The sequence below is a fragment of the Salvelinus alpinus genome, chromosome 10 (genome assembly GCF_045679555.1).
Source record: "Salvelinus alpinus chromosome 10, SLU_Salpinus.1, whole genome shotgun sequence".
Taxonomy (NCBI): Eukaryota; Metazoa; Chordata; class Actinopteri; order Salmoniformes; family Salmonidae; genus Salvelinus; species Salvelinus alpinus.
This window is the reverse complement of record NC_092095.1, coordinates 4,543,155-4,558,194: the sequence shown is the minus strand read 5'-3', so window position 1 is coordinate 4,558,194 and position 15,040 is coordinate 4,543,155. Positions and strand designations below refer to the sequence as shown.

Below are 15,040 nucleotides of genomic sequence, written 5' to 3'. Positions count from 1 at the left end.
GTTAGTAGTTACCTATCTTGGTTTGTTAATAGTAGTAGTTATTGTTTTGTTTAGTTAATAGTAGTTACCTATCTTGGCTAGTTAATTGTAGTTATCTATCTTGGCTAGTTAATAGTCGTTACCTATCTTGTTTAGTTAGTAGTCGTTACCTATCTTGGCTGGTTAATAGTAGTTACCTATCTTGGCTAGTTAATAGTCGTTACCTATCTTGGTTAGTTAGTAGGCGTTACCTATCTTGGTTAGTTAGTAGCAGTTACCTATCTAGGTTAGTTAGTAGTTACCTATCTTGGCTAGTTAATAGTAGTTACCTATCTTGGTTGGTTAATAGTCGTTACCTATCTTGGTTAGTTAGTAGGCGTTACCTATCTTGGCTGGTTAATAGTAGTTACCTATCTTGGCTAGTTAATAGTAGTTACCTATCTTGGCTAGTTAATAGTAGTTACCTATCTTGGTTAGTTAATAGTAGTTACCTATCTTGGTTAGTTAGTAGTAGTTACCTATCTTGGCTAGTTAATAGTAGTTATCTATCTTGGTTAGTTAATAGTAGTTACCTATCTTGGCTAGTTAATAGTAGTTACCTATCTTGGCTAGTTAAAAGTAGTTACCTATCTTGGCTAGTTAATAGTAGTTACCTATCTTGGCTAGTTAATAGTAGTTACCTATATTGGTTAGTTAATAGTAGTTACCTATCTTGGCTAGTTAATAGTCGTTACCTATCTTGGTTAGTTAATAGTAGTTACCTATCTTGGCTAGTTAATAGTCGTTACCTATCTTGGTTAGTTAGTAGTCGTTACCTATCTTGGCTAGTTAATAGTAGTTACCTATCTTGGCTAGTTAATAGTAGTTACCTATCTTGGTTAGTTAATAGTAGTTACCTATCTTGGCTAGTTAATAGTAGTTACCTATCTTGGCTAGTTAATAGTAGTTACCTATCTTGGCTAGTTAATAGTAGTTACATATCTTGGCTAGTTAATAGTAGTTACCTATCTTGGCTAGTTAATAGTAGTTACCTATCTTGGCTAGTTAATAGTAGTTACCTATCTTGGCTAGTTAATAGTAGTTACCTGTCTTGGCTAGTTAATAGTAGTTACCTATCTTGGCTAGTTAATAGTAGTTACCTATCTTGGCTAGTTAATAGTAGTTACCTATCTTGGCTAGTTAATAGTAGTTACCTATCTTGGCTAGTTAATAGTAGTTACCTATCTTGGCTAGTTAATAGTAGTTACCTATCTTGGCTAGTTAATAGTCGTTACCTATCTTGGCTAGTTAATAGTAGTTACCTATCTTGGCTAGTTAATAGTAGTTACCTATCTTGGCTAGTTAATAGTAGTTACCTATCTTGGCTAGTTAATAGTCGTTACCTATCTTGGCTAGTTAATAGTAGTTACCTATCTTGGCTAGTTAATAGTAGTTACCTATCTTGGCTAGTTAATAGTAGTTACCTATCTTGGCTAGTTAATAGTAGTTACCTATCTTGGCTAGTTAATAGTAGTTACCTATCTTGGCTAGTTAATAGTCGTTACCTATCTTGGCTAGTTAATAGTAGTTACCTATCTTGGCTAGTTAATAGTAGTTACCTATCTTGGCTAGTTAATAGTAGTTACCTATCTTGGCTAGTTAATAGTAGTTACCTATCTTGGCTAGTTAATAGTAGTTACCTATCTTGGCTAGTTAATAGTAGTTACCTATCTTGGCTAGTTAATAGTCGTTACCTATCTTGGCTAGTTAATAGTAGTTACCTATCTTGGCTAGTTAATAGTAGTTACCTATCTTGGCTAGTTAATATTAGTTACCTATCTTGGCTAGTTAATAGTAGTTACCTATCTTCCCAGTGGTGTACACATTCCCCAGGCCCTTTGTCTGTCCCTTCTCTGTCCATGAAATGAAGAGGTGTTTGAACATGGCTGTCTCTCCTCCCTCAGCCATCACCTCCACATTAGTGCTGCTGGAGTAGTTCTTAGCCTTGATGAAGCCCTGCAGAGGATAGAGGATGAGGGATGTTTTCTCTGCATTCAGGGTTGAATCTTAACCTGAGATGTGCATGTAATTTCCATGTGTTCCTGTTCTAGTTGGTCAACTGTGACTCACCACTGCCCTGCCCAGTGCCGAGCGACGCTCCTCTATAGACGCCTCCTTTCCCTTCCACACTAGCACACTCGAACCACCCTGGTCCACAATATAGCAGTCCTGACAGGGAGGGAGAGAGTGAGAGTGAGCGAGAGAGAGAGAGAGAGAGAGAGAGAGAGAGAGAGAGAGAGAGAGAGAGAGAGAGAGAGAGAGAGAGAGAGAGAGAGAGAGAGAGAGAGAGAGAGAGAGAGAGAGAGAGAGAGAGAGAGAGAGAGAGAGAGAGAGAGAGAGAGAGAGAGAGAGAGAGAGAGAGAGAGAGAGAGTGTAATGGAAAAGCGGAACTGCCACGCAGACCAAGGCCTTCTGTTAAGGACTGCGTGGCAAATTACACAGTAAAAATGTGAAAATGTATAGTTATAGTAATAAAAGGAAATGCAAGTTAGAATGAGGTTAATCAGGCAACATGAGGCAATAATAAAGTAGTTGTACCGTGGAGTGCAGCAGGTCTTGAGTCAGAGGCTGCATGGCTACCTCCTGGACGACCAGTTTGCCACTGTCATCAGACACACTGGGAGATAGACAGACAGTATCAGGAGCTAACATCTACACACATCACATCACCTTTGTTACACTCACACACACACACCAAGGGGTGAGAAGAGACAATCTGAGAAATAGCCTTGGTGTCAGTCTAGAACAATAGCCTTGGTGTCAGTCTGGAACATTAGCCTTGGTGTCAGTCTGGAACATTAGCCTTGGTGTCAGTCTGGAACATTAGCCTTGGTGTCAGTCTGGAACATTAGCCTTGGTGTCAGTCTGGAACATTAGCCTTGGTGTCAGTCTGGAACAATAGCCTTGGTGTCAGTCTGGAACATTAGCCTTGGTGTCAGTCTGGAACATTAGCCTTGGTGTCAGTCTGGAACATTAGCCTTGGTGTCAGTCTGGAACATTAGTCTTGGTGTCAGTCTGGAACATTAGCCTTGGTGTCAGTCTGGAACATTAGCCTTGGTGTCAGTCTGGAACATTAGCCTTGGTGTCAGTCTGGAACATTAGCCTTGGTGTCAGTCTGGAACATTAGCCTTGGTGTCAGTCTGGAATATTAGCCTTGGTGTCAGTCTGGAACATTAGCCTTGGTGTCAGTCTGGAACATTAGCCTTGGTGTCAGTCTGGAACATTAGCCTTGGTGTCAGTCTGGAACAATAGCCTTGGTGTCAGTCTGGAGCAACAGCCTTGGTGTCAGTCTGGAGAAATAGCCTTGGTGTCAGTCTGGAACAATAGCCTTGGTGTCAGTCTGGAGCAACAGCCTTGGTGTCAGTCTGGAACAATAGCCTTGGTGTCAGTCTGGAGCAACAGCCTTGGTGTCAGTCTGGAACAGTAGCCTTGGTGTCAGTCTGGAGCAACAGCAGGGCTCTGGTCTGGCAGGGCAATAATGCTGCATAATTGAATGAAGAAACGGTTCCCGACTAAGGGACACTAACAGAACGAGACTGTCTCCAGAGTTAGTCTACGTACTTGTAGAGCCTGATGTTGGCGGTCTGCTGATGGTGGGCTGGTGTGTCATCAGGCTCCGCCTCCTTCAGCTTGCCTGACCTCTGACCCAGCACGGCCCTCATGATCTTCATCAGCTCAGGGGAGTCTTCCTCATCTCCCCCCTCCACCACCCCGATCTGAGCACGCCCCCCTCGCTCCCTGTCACGGATATCCTGGGCCAGCAGCACCGCCTGCAGGGAGGGGAGAATATAACATTGTTTGTTTGGTGGGAAAACAACTAAACCTAACCAGTAAATACATAGAAACCAAACCTGGCATGGAACGGTTTAAAGGGGTGGTCATCAAAGGTGAACAGTCATTAAAGGGACGGTCATCAAAGAAGAACAGTCATTAAAGGGGCGGTCATCAAAGAAGAACAGTCATTAAAGGGGCGGTCATCAAAGATGAACAGTCATTAAAGGGGCGGTCATCAAAGATGAACAGTCATTAAAGGGGCGGTCAACAAAGAAGAACAGTCATTAAAGGGGCGGTCATCAAAGATGAACAGTCATTAAAGGGGCGGTCAACAAAGAAGAACAGTCATTAGAGGGGCGGTCATCAAAGAAGAACAGTCATTAAAGGGGCGGTCATCAAAGAAGAACAGTCATTAAAGGGGCGGTCATCAAAGATGAACAGTCATTAAAGGGGCGGTCATCAAAGAAGAACAGTCATTAAAGGGGCAGTCATCAAAGATGAACAGTCATTAAAGGGGCGGTCATCAAAGATGAACAGTCATTTGATCATCATTATCATGCTGGTACTCTAAACACACGGCCGTGATGTTCACTAGGACTACCTGGAGTTTCTCCCTCCTGTTGCTCTGAGGGTCAGGGTCAGGGGTTAGGGGTTAAGGGTTCAGGTTTAGAGTCAGGGTTAGAGGCCAGGGGTCAGTGCTTAAGGGTTCGGTGCCTTGATTTTCTCTCTCCTGTTGCTCTGAGGGTCAGGGTTAGAGGACGGGTCAGGGTTTGGTGATGAGATGAAAAGTTCAGAGTTAGGGTAAGGGGTTAAGGGATAGAGGTCGGGGGTCAGGATTAGATACCTTGAGTTTCTCACTCCGGTTGCTCTGAGGGCCGTTCCACTGAACTATGACCTTCCCCATGTCCAGAAGGAAGATGTCTCCACTGTTGAAGCTGTTCCACGACACCTCCACCTGGAAACACAATACACACTCAGAATACTGCTCACCTGGAAACACAATACACACTCAGAATACTGCTCACCTGGAAACACAACATACACTCAGAATACTGCTCACCTGGAAACACAATACACACTCAGAATACTGCTCACCTGGAAACACAATACACACTCAGAATACTGCTCACCTGGAAACACAATACACACTCAGAATACTGCTCACCTGGAAACACAATACACACTCAGAATACTGCTCACCTGGAAACACAATACACACTCAGAATACTGCTCACCTGGAAACACAATACACACTCAGAATACTGCTCACCTGGAAACACAATACACACTCAGAATACTGCTCACCTGGAAACACAATACACACTCAGAATACTGCTCATCTGGAAACACAATACACACTCAGAATACTGCTCACCTGGAAACACAACACACACTCAGAATACTGCTCACCTGGAAACACAATACACACTCAGAATACTGCTCACCTGGAAACACAACACACACTCAGAATACTGCTCACCTGGAAACACAACACACACTCAGAATACTGCTCACCTGGAAACACAATACACACTCAGAATACTGCTCACCTGGAAACACAATACACACTCAGAATACTGCTCACCTGGAAACACAACACACACTCAGAATACTGCTCACCTGGAAACACAACACACACTCAGAATACTGCTCACCTGGAAACACAACACACACTCAGAATACTGCTCACCTGGAAACACAACACACACTCAGAATACTGCTCACCTGGAAACACAACACACACTCAGAATACTGCTCACCTGGAAACACAATACACACTCAGAATACTGCTCACCTGGAAACACAATACACACTCAGAATACTGCTCACCTGGAAACACAACACACACTCAGAATACTGATCACCTGGAAACACAACATACACTCAGAATACTGCTCACCTGGAAACACAATACACACTCAGAATACTGCTCACCTGGAAACACAACACACACTCAGAATACTGCTCACCTGGAAACACAATACACACTCAGAATACTGCTCACCTGGAAACACAACACACACTCAGAATACTGCTCACCTGGAAACACAACACACACTCAGAATACTGCTCACCTGGAAACACAACACACACTCAGAATACTGCTCACCTGGAAACACAACACACACTCAGAATACTGCTCACCTGGAAACACAACACACACTCAGAATACTGCTCACCTGGAAACACAACACACACTCAGAATACTGCTCACCTGGAAACACAACACACACTCAGAATACTGTTCACCTGGAAACACAATACACACTCAGAATACTGCATTCTCCACCCAGGGAAAAGACAGGCAGCGGTAGGCCACAGTGTGGATGACTGAGGCTGGGCTAGAGGGACTGAGGCTTGGTTAGAGGGACTGAGGCTGGGTTACAGGGACTGAGGCTGGGCTAGTTGGGCTGAGGCTGGGTTAGAAAGACTGAGGCTGGGCTAGAGGGACTGAGGCTGGGTTAGAGGGACTGAGGCTGGGGTACAGGGACTGATGATGGGTTAAAGGGACTGAGGCTGGGTTAGAGGGACTGAGGCTGGGATAGAGGGACTGAGGCTGGGTTAGAGGGACTGAGGCTGGGTTAGAGGGACTGAGGCTGGGTTAGAGAGACTGAGGCTGGGTTAGAGGGACTGAGGCTGGGTTAGAGGGACTGAGGCTGGGTTAGAGGGGCTGAGGCTTGGTTAGAGGGACTGAGGCTGGGTTACAGGGACTGAGGCTGGGCTAGTTGGGCTGAGGCTGGGTTAGAAAGACTGAGGCTGGGCTAGAGGGACTGAGGCTGGGTTAGAGGGACTGAGGCTGGGGTACAGGGACTGATGATGGGTTAAAGGGACTGAGGCTGGGTTAGAGGGACTGAGGCTGGGTTAGAGGGACTGAGGCTGGGTTAGAGGGACTGAGGCTGGGTTAGAGGGACTGAGGCTGGGTTAGAGGGACTGAGGCTGGGTTAGAGGGACTGAGGCTGGGTTAGAGGGACTGAGGCTGGGTTAGAGGGGCTGAGGCTGGGTTAGAGGGACTGAGGCTGGGTTCGAGGGACTGAGGCTGGGCTAGTTGGGCTGAGGCTGGGTTACAGGGACTGAGGCTGGGTTAGAGGGATTGAGGCTGGGTTAGAGGTACTGAGGCTGGACTAGTTGGGCTGAGGCTGGGTTACAGGGACTGATGATGGGTTAAAGGGACTGAGGCTGGGTTAGAGGGACTGAGGCTGGGTTAGAGGGACTGAGGCTGGGTTAGAGGGACTGAGGCTGGGTTAGAGGGACTGAGGCTGGGTTAGAAGGACTGAGGCTGAGTTAGAGGGACTGAGGCTGGGATAGAGGGACTGAGGCTGGGTTAGAGGGACTGAGGCTGGGTTAGAGGGACTGAGGCTGGGTTAGAGGGACTGAGGCTGAGTTAGAGGGACTGAGGCTGGGATAGAGGGACTGAGGCTGGGTTAGAGGGACTGAGGCTGGGTTAGAGGGACTGAGGCTGGTTTAGAGGGACTGAGGCTGAGTTAGAGGGACTGCTGCGTACCTCTGTGGCGGTGACATGCTTCCGTCCTTTAATGTGCAGGAGCCGCAGGATGCTGTACACATTGGACTCGACATGACGGAACCCCGACTCCACACCGCCCTTCTTATAGCTGATGGAGAGGACAGGGGTTAGTCAGGTAGAGATATGAGGAGAGGACAGGGGTTAGTCAGGTGGAGATATGAGGAGAGGACAGGGGTTAGTCAGGTGGAGATATGAGGAGAGGACAGGGGTTAGTCAGGTAGAGATATGAGGAGAGGACAGGGGTTAGTCAGGTGGAGATATGAGGAGAGGACAGGGGTTAGTCAGGTGGAGATATGAGGAGAGGACAGGGGTTAGTCAGGTGGAGATATGAGGAGAGGACAGGGGTTAGTCAGGCAGAAATACACCCCCCCCCCCCCCCCCCACTACTGTTCTATAGGAATACACCCCCCCCCCCCTTACCCCTTCTTCTGTTCTATAGGAATACACCCCCCCTACCCCCTACTACTGTTCTATAGGAATACACCCCCCCCCCACCACTACTACTGTTCTATAGGAATACACCCCCCCCCTACCCCTACTACTGTTCTATAGGAATACACCCCCCTACCCCTACTACTGTTCTATAGGAATACACACACCCTACCCCCTACTACTGTTCTATAGGAATACACCCCCCCTACTACTGTTCTATAGGAATACACCCCCCCCCCCCCCCCCCACTACTGTTCTATAGGAATACACCCCCCCCCCTACCCCTACTACTGTTCTATAGGAATACACCCCCCTACCCCTACTACTGTTCTATAGTAATACACCCCTCTACCCCTACTACTGTTCTATAGGAATACACCCCTCTACCCCTACTACTGTTCTATAGGAATACACCCCCTCCCTACCCATACTACTGTTCTATAGGAATACACCCCCTCTACCCCTACTACTGTTCTATAGGAATACACCCCCCCTACCCCTACTACTGTTCTATAGGAATACACCCCTCTACCCCTACTACTGTTCTATAGGAATACACCCCCCTACCCCTACTACTGTTCTATAGGAATACACCCCCCCCCCCCACTACTGTTCTATAGGAATACACCCCCCCTACCCCCACTACTGTTCTATAGGAATACACCCCCCAGTACTGTTCTATAGGAATACACCCCCCCTACCCCTACTACTGTTCTATAGGAATACACCTCCCCCCCCCCCACTACTGTTCTATAGGAATACATCCCCCCCACTACTGTTCTATAGGTATACACCCCACCCCCCCCCACTACTGTTCTATAGGAATACACCCCCCCCCACTACTGTTCTATAGGAATACACCCCCTCCCTACTACTGTTCTATAGGAATACACCCCCCCCCCCCCCCCCACACTACTGTTCTATAGGAATACACCCCCCCCCCCCCCACACTACTGTTCTATAGGAATACACCCCCCCCCTACTACTGTTCTATAGGAATACACCCCTCTACCCCTACTACTGTTCTATAGGAATACACCCCCCCTACTACTGTTCTATAGGAATACACCCCCCTACCCCTACTACTGTTCTATAGGAATACACCCCCCCCCCCCCTACCCCTACTACTGTTCTATAGGAATACACCCCCCAACCCTACTACTGTTCTATAGGAATACACTCCCCCTAACCGTACTACTGTTCTATAGGAATACACCCACCCTGTCTTTTCTACGATGACAGGCATAGTAGCTGTCTGTGCTACAGTCTTATTTATCCAGGGGAATTCAATTCCTGTCCTTACTTGCATCTGTTTTTCTCTTGCAGTGAGAGTCCTCACACCTGGTTTCCCAAGTCCACAGTAGTCCATGTTAAAAAAGAGCGATATGATAACCAACAGTACCGTAGGCGTCCGTCATGATCATATCTTCTGACCATATTAATAGTTGATGTTACTCTTCAATAACACAGACCCCAAAGTAAATCCGGGGGAGAAAAATAGGTTTATTCAAAGAGGACAAATCACAGATGTTATGCTGAGAGGTAGATGTTTATTCTCCCCTGTCCTCAGTGATTCTCTCCACAGAACAAAGTGACAGGATGTACTTTATAACCCAACCTTAGCCATTGGTTGACCAATTAGAATTCCTTGCAATAAAACTGGGCCAATGGCCAAATAACAAGTATCCTGTTTCAGGCTCAATGCCTAGACAACTTCCTTCCATGTTTCTGACCCACTGCTCATTAATTCCCTATAACAGAAAAAACACTATTTCCATTAGTCGCTAGTCATCTATTGACTTTTAGTCCTCTTGAACTTTAGTCATCTGCGTTGTGTATTTATCTTTAAATATTTTTACAATGTTAATACAAAAAACTACATTTTAAGTAAAATGTATTTTGTCTGAAACTGAAAAAGCCAGGAAATTCAAAGCTAATTTGACCTATTTACTAACAAGGCTTTTCAGCACCAGCAGCTTGACTACTGCTAGAATATTGTACCTTTATTGATCTACTGTACTGCAACAACAGATGTACTCACAGTGGCTCTGAGATACGAATAATAAGATCATACACGTAATGTTAGCTAGCAAGCCAGCCAGTGGACGTTAGCTAGCTAGCTAACAGTACACTTTAACTTGAAATGAAACCACTTTCTGTCTAAATTCGAAACGTGTAAAATCTGAAAATGTAGCTAGCTAGACTATTTTACCCGTATACATCATTCATGGATGGATGTGTCTCCAGTCGGATGCCACGGTTTCCCTTTTTTGAAGATGTAATCCGGAGACAAGTGTTTTCTCCATCTCTTTAGTTATCATACTCTAATTCCACTGATTTCAAAACTCGGTCCTCATACAGTTTTACTACACAATACATTTAAAAAAAAGCTGCGTTAGACAGGATTACCTAGACATACTAACCAGCTCAACATCGAGCACAGAGCCATGCAATCTCCATAGACAAAACATTGGCAGTAGAACGTCCCATATTGAAGCGCTCAGTGACTTTCAAAGTGGCACCATCATAGGATTCCACCTTTGCAACAGTTCGTCAAATTTATTGTGAAGTGAAAATGTGGAAACGTATAGGAGTAACAATGGCTCAGCCGCAAAGTGGTAGGCCACACAAGCTCACAGAAGGACCACCGAGTTCTGAAGCGCATAGCACTTAAACATGTCCTCGGTTTCAACACTCACTACCGAGTTCCAAGCTGCCTCTGGAAGCAATGTCAGCACAATAACTATTCGTCAGGATCCTCATGAAATGGGTTCCCATGGCCGAGCAGCTGCACACAAGCCTAAGATCACCATATGCAATGCCAAGTGTTGGCTGGAGTGGTGTAAAGCTCGCTGCCATTGGACTCTGGAGCAGTGGAAACACGTTCTCTGGACTGATGAATCAAGCTTCACCATCTGGCAGTCCGATGGACGAATATGGGTTTGGCGGATACCTGCCCAAATACATAGTGCCAACTGTAAAGTTTGGTGGAGGAAGAATAATGGTCTGGGTCTGTTTTTCATGGTTCAGGCTAGCCCTCTTAGTTCCAGTGTGTGGCTGTCGACTATAACATTACTATGAATAAGAGCGTTATAATTTGTGTTTGTCAAACATGCATCAATATTCATGACCCTCAGTATTTATTGGAAAGTAGCATCAAGCTCATCACCTTGCACATTCACCACCCTGTGAAGTTTATTTAATCTGTAGCCTAATAAACTGCTCGCTTTCCCGAGTCGTAGTGGGAGGAGACACACAACATATCGCGTGATTCCAAGTTTACTTTAATATGACGGTTATTACATCAATATTTATATATATATACATAATGGAGTTTCCACTGCCATTTCACTGCATAATTAATTTACACGACACAAAAAACATCCCACCATGTCGAACAAATAAATAGTCTGTAGGCATTTATACAATTGTATTGACATTTCATATTTCCTCAGCCCGGCTGTGACTTTTGTAATGCGGCAGGTAATTCGTCAGCATGAACGTGGGTGGATGGAAACGTGGTTAGTGTAAATTAACCTATGAGCCCCAAACCCCAAAGTAATGGAAGATGAAGGCATCAAACAGGGAGTTGATTGATGTCAATGGATATTAAATATACCAAATATATTGTGTGTGATGGCATTGTCAGTGTACCACAAGTCCTCATATTCTAAAATCAAATGATATCTCTAACAGGTTAGGACCAACATGGTGGAGTACCTGCACCAGGCGGAGGTGCTCCTACCCATTTGTGTTGGCTCTTGTGGACTGCTCACACCTGTTTACAGTCATTAGTGGACAGCATTGGAGCAAGTTACACTGCTTGGGGCACTGGATTTAAGTCCTATTACGTGTTTGATATCAACTTTACCATTGTGCCCCAGCATGGGAATTCTTACAGACCACAGTGTATCAGCTGCTAGGAACAGAATCCCCCGCAGTGACACTGTTGAGGGCATGTCTTTGTTCCACTGATCAATAGTGGATCAAAATCTACTATTGTATTTAGTGGGAGAAGTGACAGGAGGAAGCACAGCCTCTGGCTGATGTGTTCCTGTGAATTAATGGATGGATGAGCCATAAGTGTCTCATTCCAATGCTATTATGCACTTAAGGCACTGTTTATAGCTCTGTTAAATGGACTTTTAGTTAGTTTTTCTAATGCTTTTGCTTTGTGCCTACAGTTGTAGGTTTGTGGCTCGTTTGTCTTTAATTCAACAACTGAAGCACGTTCTGCTTTCATTCTATCACAATAATTATTTTAAATACAAATGTTACATTTAGGGGATTGTGAAAAGCGCTTTATGAACAAAATACAGTTGTTAATTAATGAGTCATTAGTCCGTGTCCTTAGTAGAGCGAACTTCAAATATAATATTTTACAATTGTTCAGTGTAACAATGTCTTAACTCGACCCAAATGTAGACCTTTATTGTATGGTAAAACAGCAGGGTGTGTGTGTGTGTGTGAGTGTGTGCTGTCACCTAAAACAGCAGACAGTGTGTTAATACCACTTAAGACAGACAGTGTCACTCTCACCAATGCTTTTCTTATCTCAGATTACAATCAGATAAACATTAAACATAACGTTCAGCTGAGGCTTAATTCTGAAGTTTCGACTGTTCGATTCATGAAATAATATAAATCAATTCTAATAATCAATCCTACTTTACGAAATGTTATCTTGTGAAATAATATTCTGAAAAGAAAGCTCCGGTGGCAGGATAGCTTAATGTGGGCACTGTTTGTCCCTGGTATAGGGCACTGTTTGTCCCTGGTATAGGGCACTGTTTGTCCCTGGTATAGGGCACCGTTTGTCCCTGGTATAGGGCACCGTTTGTCCCTGGTATAGGGCACCGTTTGTCCCTGGTATAGGGCACTGTTTGTCCCTGGTATAGGGCACTGTTTGTCCCTGGTATAGGGCACCGTTTGTCCCTGGTATAGGGCACCGTTTGTCCCTGGTATAGGGCACTGTTTGTCCCTGGTATAGGGCACTGTTTGTCCCTGGTATAGGGCACCGTTTGTCCCTGGTATAGGGCACCGTTTGTCCCTGGTATAGGGCACCGTTTGTCCCTGGTATAGGGCACTGTTTGTCCCTGGTATAGGGCACCGTTTGTCCCTGGTATAGGGCACCGTTTGTCCCTGGTATAGGGCACCGTTTGTCCCTGGTATAGGGCACCGTTTGTCCCTGGTATAGGGCACCGTTTGTCCCTGGTATAGGGCACTGTTTGTCCCTGGTATAGGGCACCGTTTGTCCCTGGTATAGGGCACCGTTTGTCCCTGGTATAGGGCACTGTTTGTCCCTGGTATAGGGCACTGTTTGTCCCTGGTATAGGGCACCGTTTGTCCCTGGTATAGGGCACTGTTTGTCCCTGGTATAGGGCACTGTTTGTCCCTGGTATAGGGCACCGTTTGTCCCTGGTATAGGGCACTGTTTGTCCCTGGTATAGGGCACCGTTTGTCCCTGGTATAGGGCACCGTTTGTCCCTGGTATAGGGCACTGTTTGTCCCTGGTATAGGGCACCGTTTGTCCCTGGTATAGGGCACTGTTTGTCCCTGGTATAGGGCACTGTTTGTCCCTGGTATAGGGCACTGTTTGTCCCTGGTATAGGGCACTGTTTGTCCCTGGTATAGGGCACTGTTTGTCCCTGGTATAGGTCACTGTTTGTCCCTGGTATAGGGCACTGTTTGTCCCTGGTATAGGGCACTGTTTGTCCCTGGTATAGGGCACTGTTTGTCCCTGGTATAGGGCACTGTTTGTCCCTGGTATAGGGCACCGTTTGTCCCTGGTATAGGGCACTGTTTGTCCCTGGTATAGGGCACTGTTTGTCCCTGGTATAGGGCACTGTTTGTCCCTGGTATAGGGCACTGTTTGTCCCTGGTATAGGGCACCGTTTGTCCCTGGTATAGGGCACCGTTTGTCCCTGGTATAGGGCACCGTTTGTCCCTGGTATAAGGCACCGTTTGTCCCTGGTATAGGGCACCGTTTGTCCCTGGTATAGGGCACCGTTTGTCCCTGGTATAGGGCACCGTTTGTCCCTGGTATAGGGCACTGTTTGTCCCTGGTATAGGGCACCGTTTGTCCCTGGTATAGGGCACCGTTTGTCCCTGGTATAGGGCACTGTTTGTCCCTGGTATAGGGCACTGTTTGTCCCTGGTATAGGGCACTGTTTGTCCCTGGTATAGGGCACTGTTTGTCCCTGGTATGGGGCACTGTTTGTCCCTGGTATAGGGCACTGTTTGTCCCTGGTATAGGGCACTGTTTGTCCCTGGTATAGGGCACCGTTTGTCCCTGGTATAGGGCACCGTTTGTCCCTGGTATAGGGCACCGTTTGTCCCTGGTATAGGGCACCGTTTGTCCCTGGTATAGGGCACCGTTTGTCCCTGGTATAGGGCACTGTTTGTCCCTGGTATAGGGCACTGTTTGTCCCTGGTATAGGGCACCGTTTGTCCCTGGTATAGGGCACCGTTTGTCCCTGGTATAGGGCACCGTTTGTCCCTGGTATAGGGCACCGTTTGTCCCTGGTATAGGGCACCGTTTGTCCCTGGTATAGGGCACCGTTTGTCCCTGGTATAGGGCACCGTTTGTCCCTGGTATAGGGCACCGTTTGTCCCTGGTATAGGGCACCGCTTGTCCCTGGTATAGGGCACCGTTTGTCCCTGGTATAGGGCACCGTTTGTCCCTGGTATAGGGCACCGTTTGTCACTGGTATAGGGCACCGTTTGTCACTGGTATAGGGCACCGTTTGTCACTGGTATAGGGCACTGTTTGTCCCTGGTATAGGGCACTGTTTGTCCCTGGTATAGGGCACCGTTTGTCCCTGGTATAGGTCACTGTTTGTCCCTGGTATAGGGCACTGTTTGTCCCTGGTATAGGGCACCGTTTGTCCCTGGTATAGGGCACCGTTTGTCCCTGGTATAGGGCACCGTTTGTCCCTGGTATAGGGCACCGTTTGTCCCTGGTATAGGGCACTGTTTGTCCCTGGTATAGGGCACTGTTTGTCCCTGGTATAGGGCACCGTTTGTCCCTGGTATAGGGCACTGTTTGTCCCTGGTATAGGGCACCGTTTGTCCCTGGTATAGGGCACCGTTTGTCCCTGGTATAGGGCACCGTTTGTCCCTGGTATAGGGCACCGTTTGTCCCTGGTATAGGGCACCGTTTGTCCCTGGTATAGGGCACCGTTTGTCCCTGGTATAGGGCACCGTTTGTCCCTGGTATAGGGCACCGTTTGTCCCTGGTATAGGGCACTGTTTGTCCCTGGTATAGGGCACCGTTTGTCCCTGGTATAGGGC

At 46.6% G+C, this 15,040-nt stretch overlaps 1 protein-coding gene across 2 annotated transcripts in view; it reads right to left on the bottom strand.

Annotated features, from left to right (window-relative positions):
- Window positions 1-15,040, bottom strand: part of vill (villin-like) — a 53,357-nt gene that overhangs the window by 25,536 nt on the left and 12,781 nt on the right. For both annotated transcript variants that reach the window (XM_071327905.1, XM_071327906.1), the window contains 6 exons: window positions 7,295-7,403; window positions 4,637-4,747; window positions 3,580-3,788; window positions 2,557-2,635; window positions 2,089-2,187; window positions 1,821-1,974 (listed from right to left, as the gene is read on the bottom strand). In XM_071327905.1, the coding sequence (XP_071184006.1) occupies window positions 1,821-1,974; window positions 2,089-2,187; window positions 2,557-2,635; window positions 3,580-3,788; window positions 4,637-4,747; window positions 7,295-7,403 (761 nt within the window). The remainder of the gene's footprint in view (window positions 1-1,820; window positions 1,975-2,088; window positions 2,188-2,556; window positions 2,636-3,579; window positions 3,789-4,636; window positions 4,748-7,294; window positions 7,404-15,040) is intronic.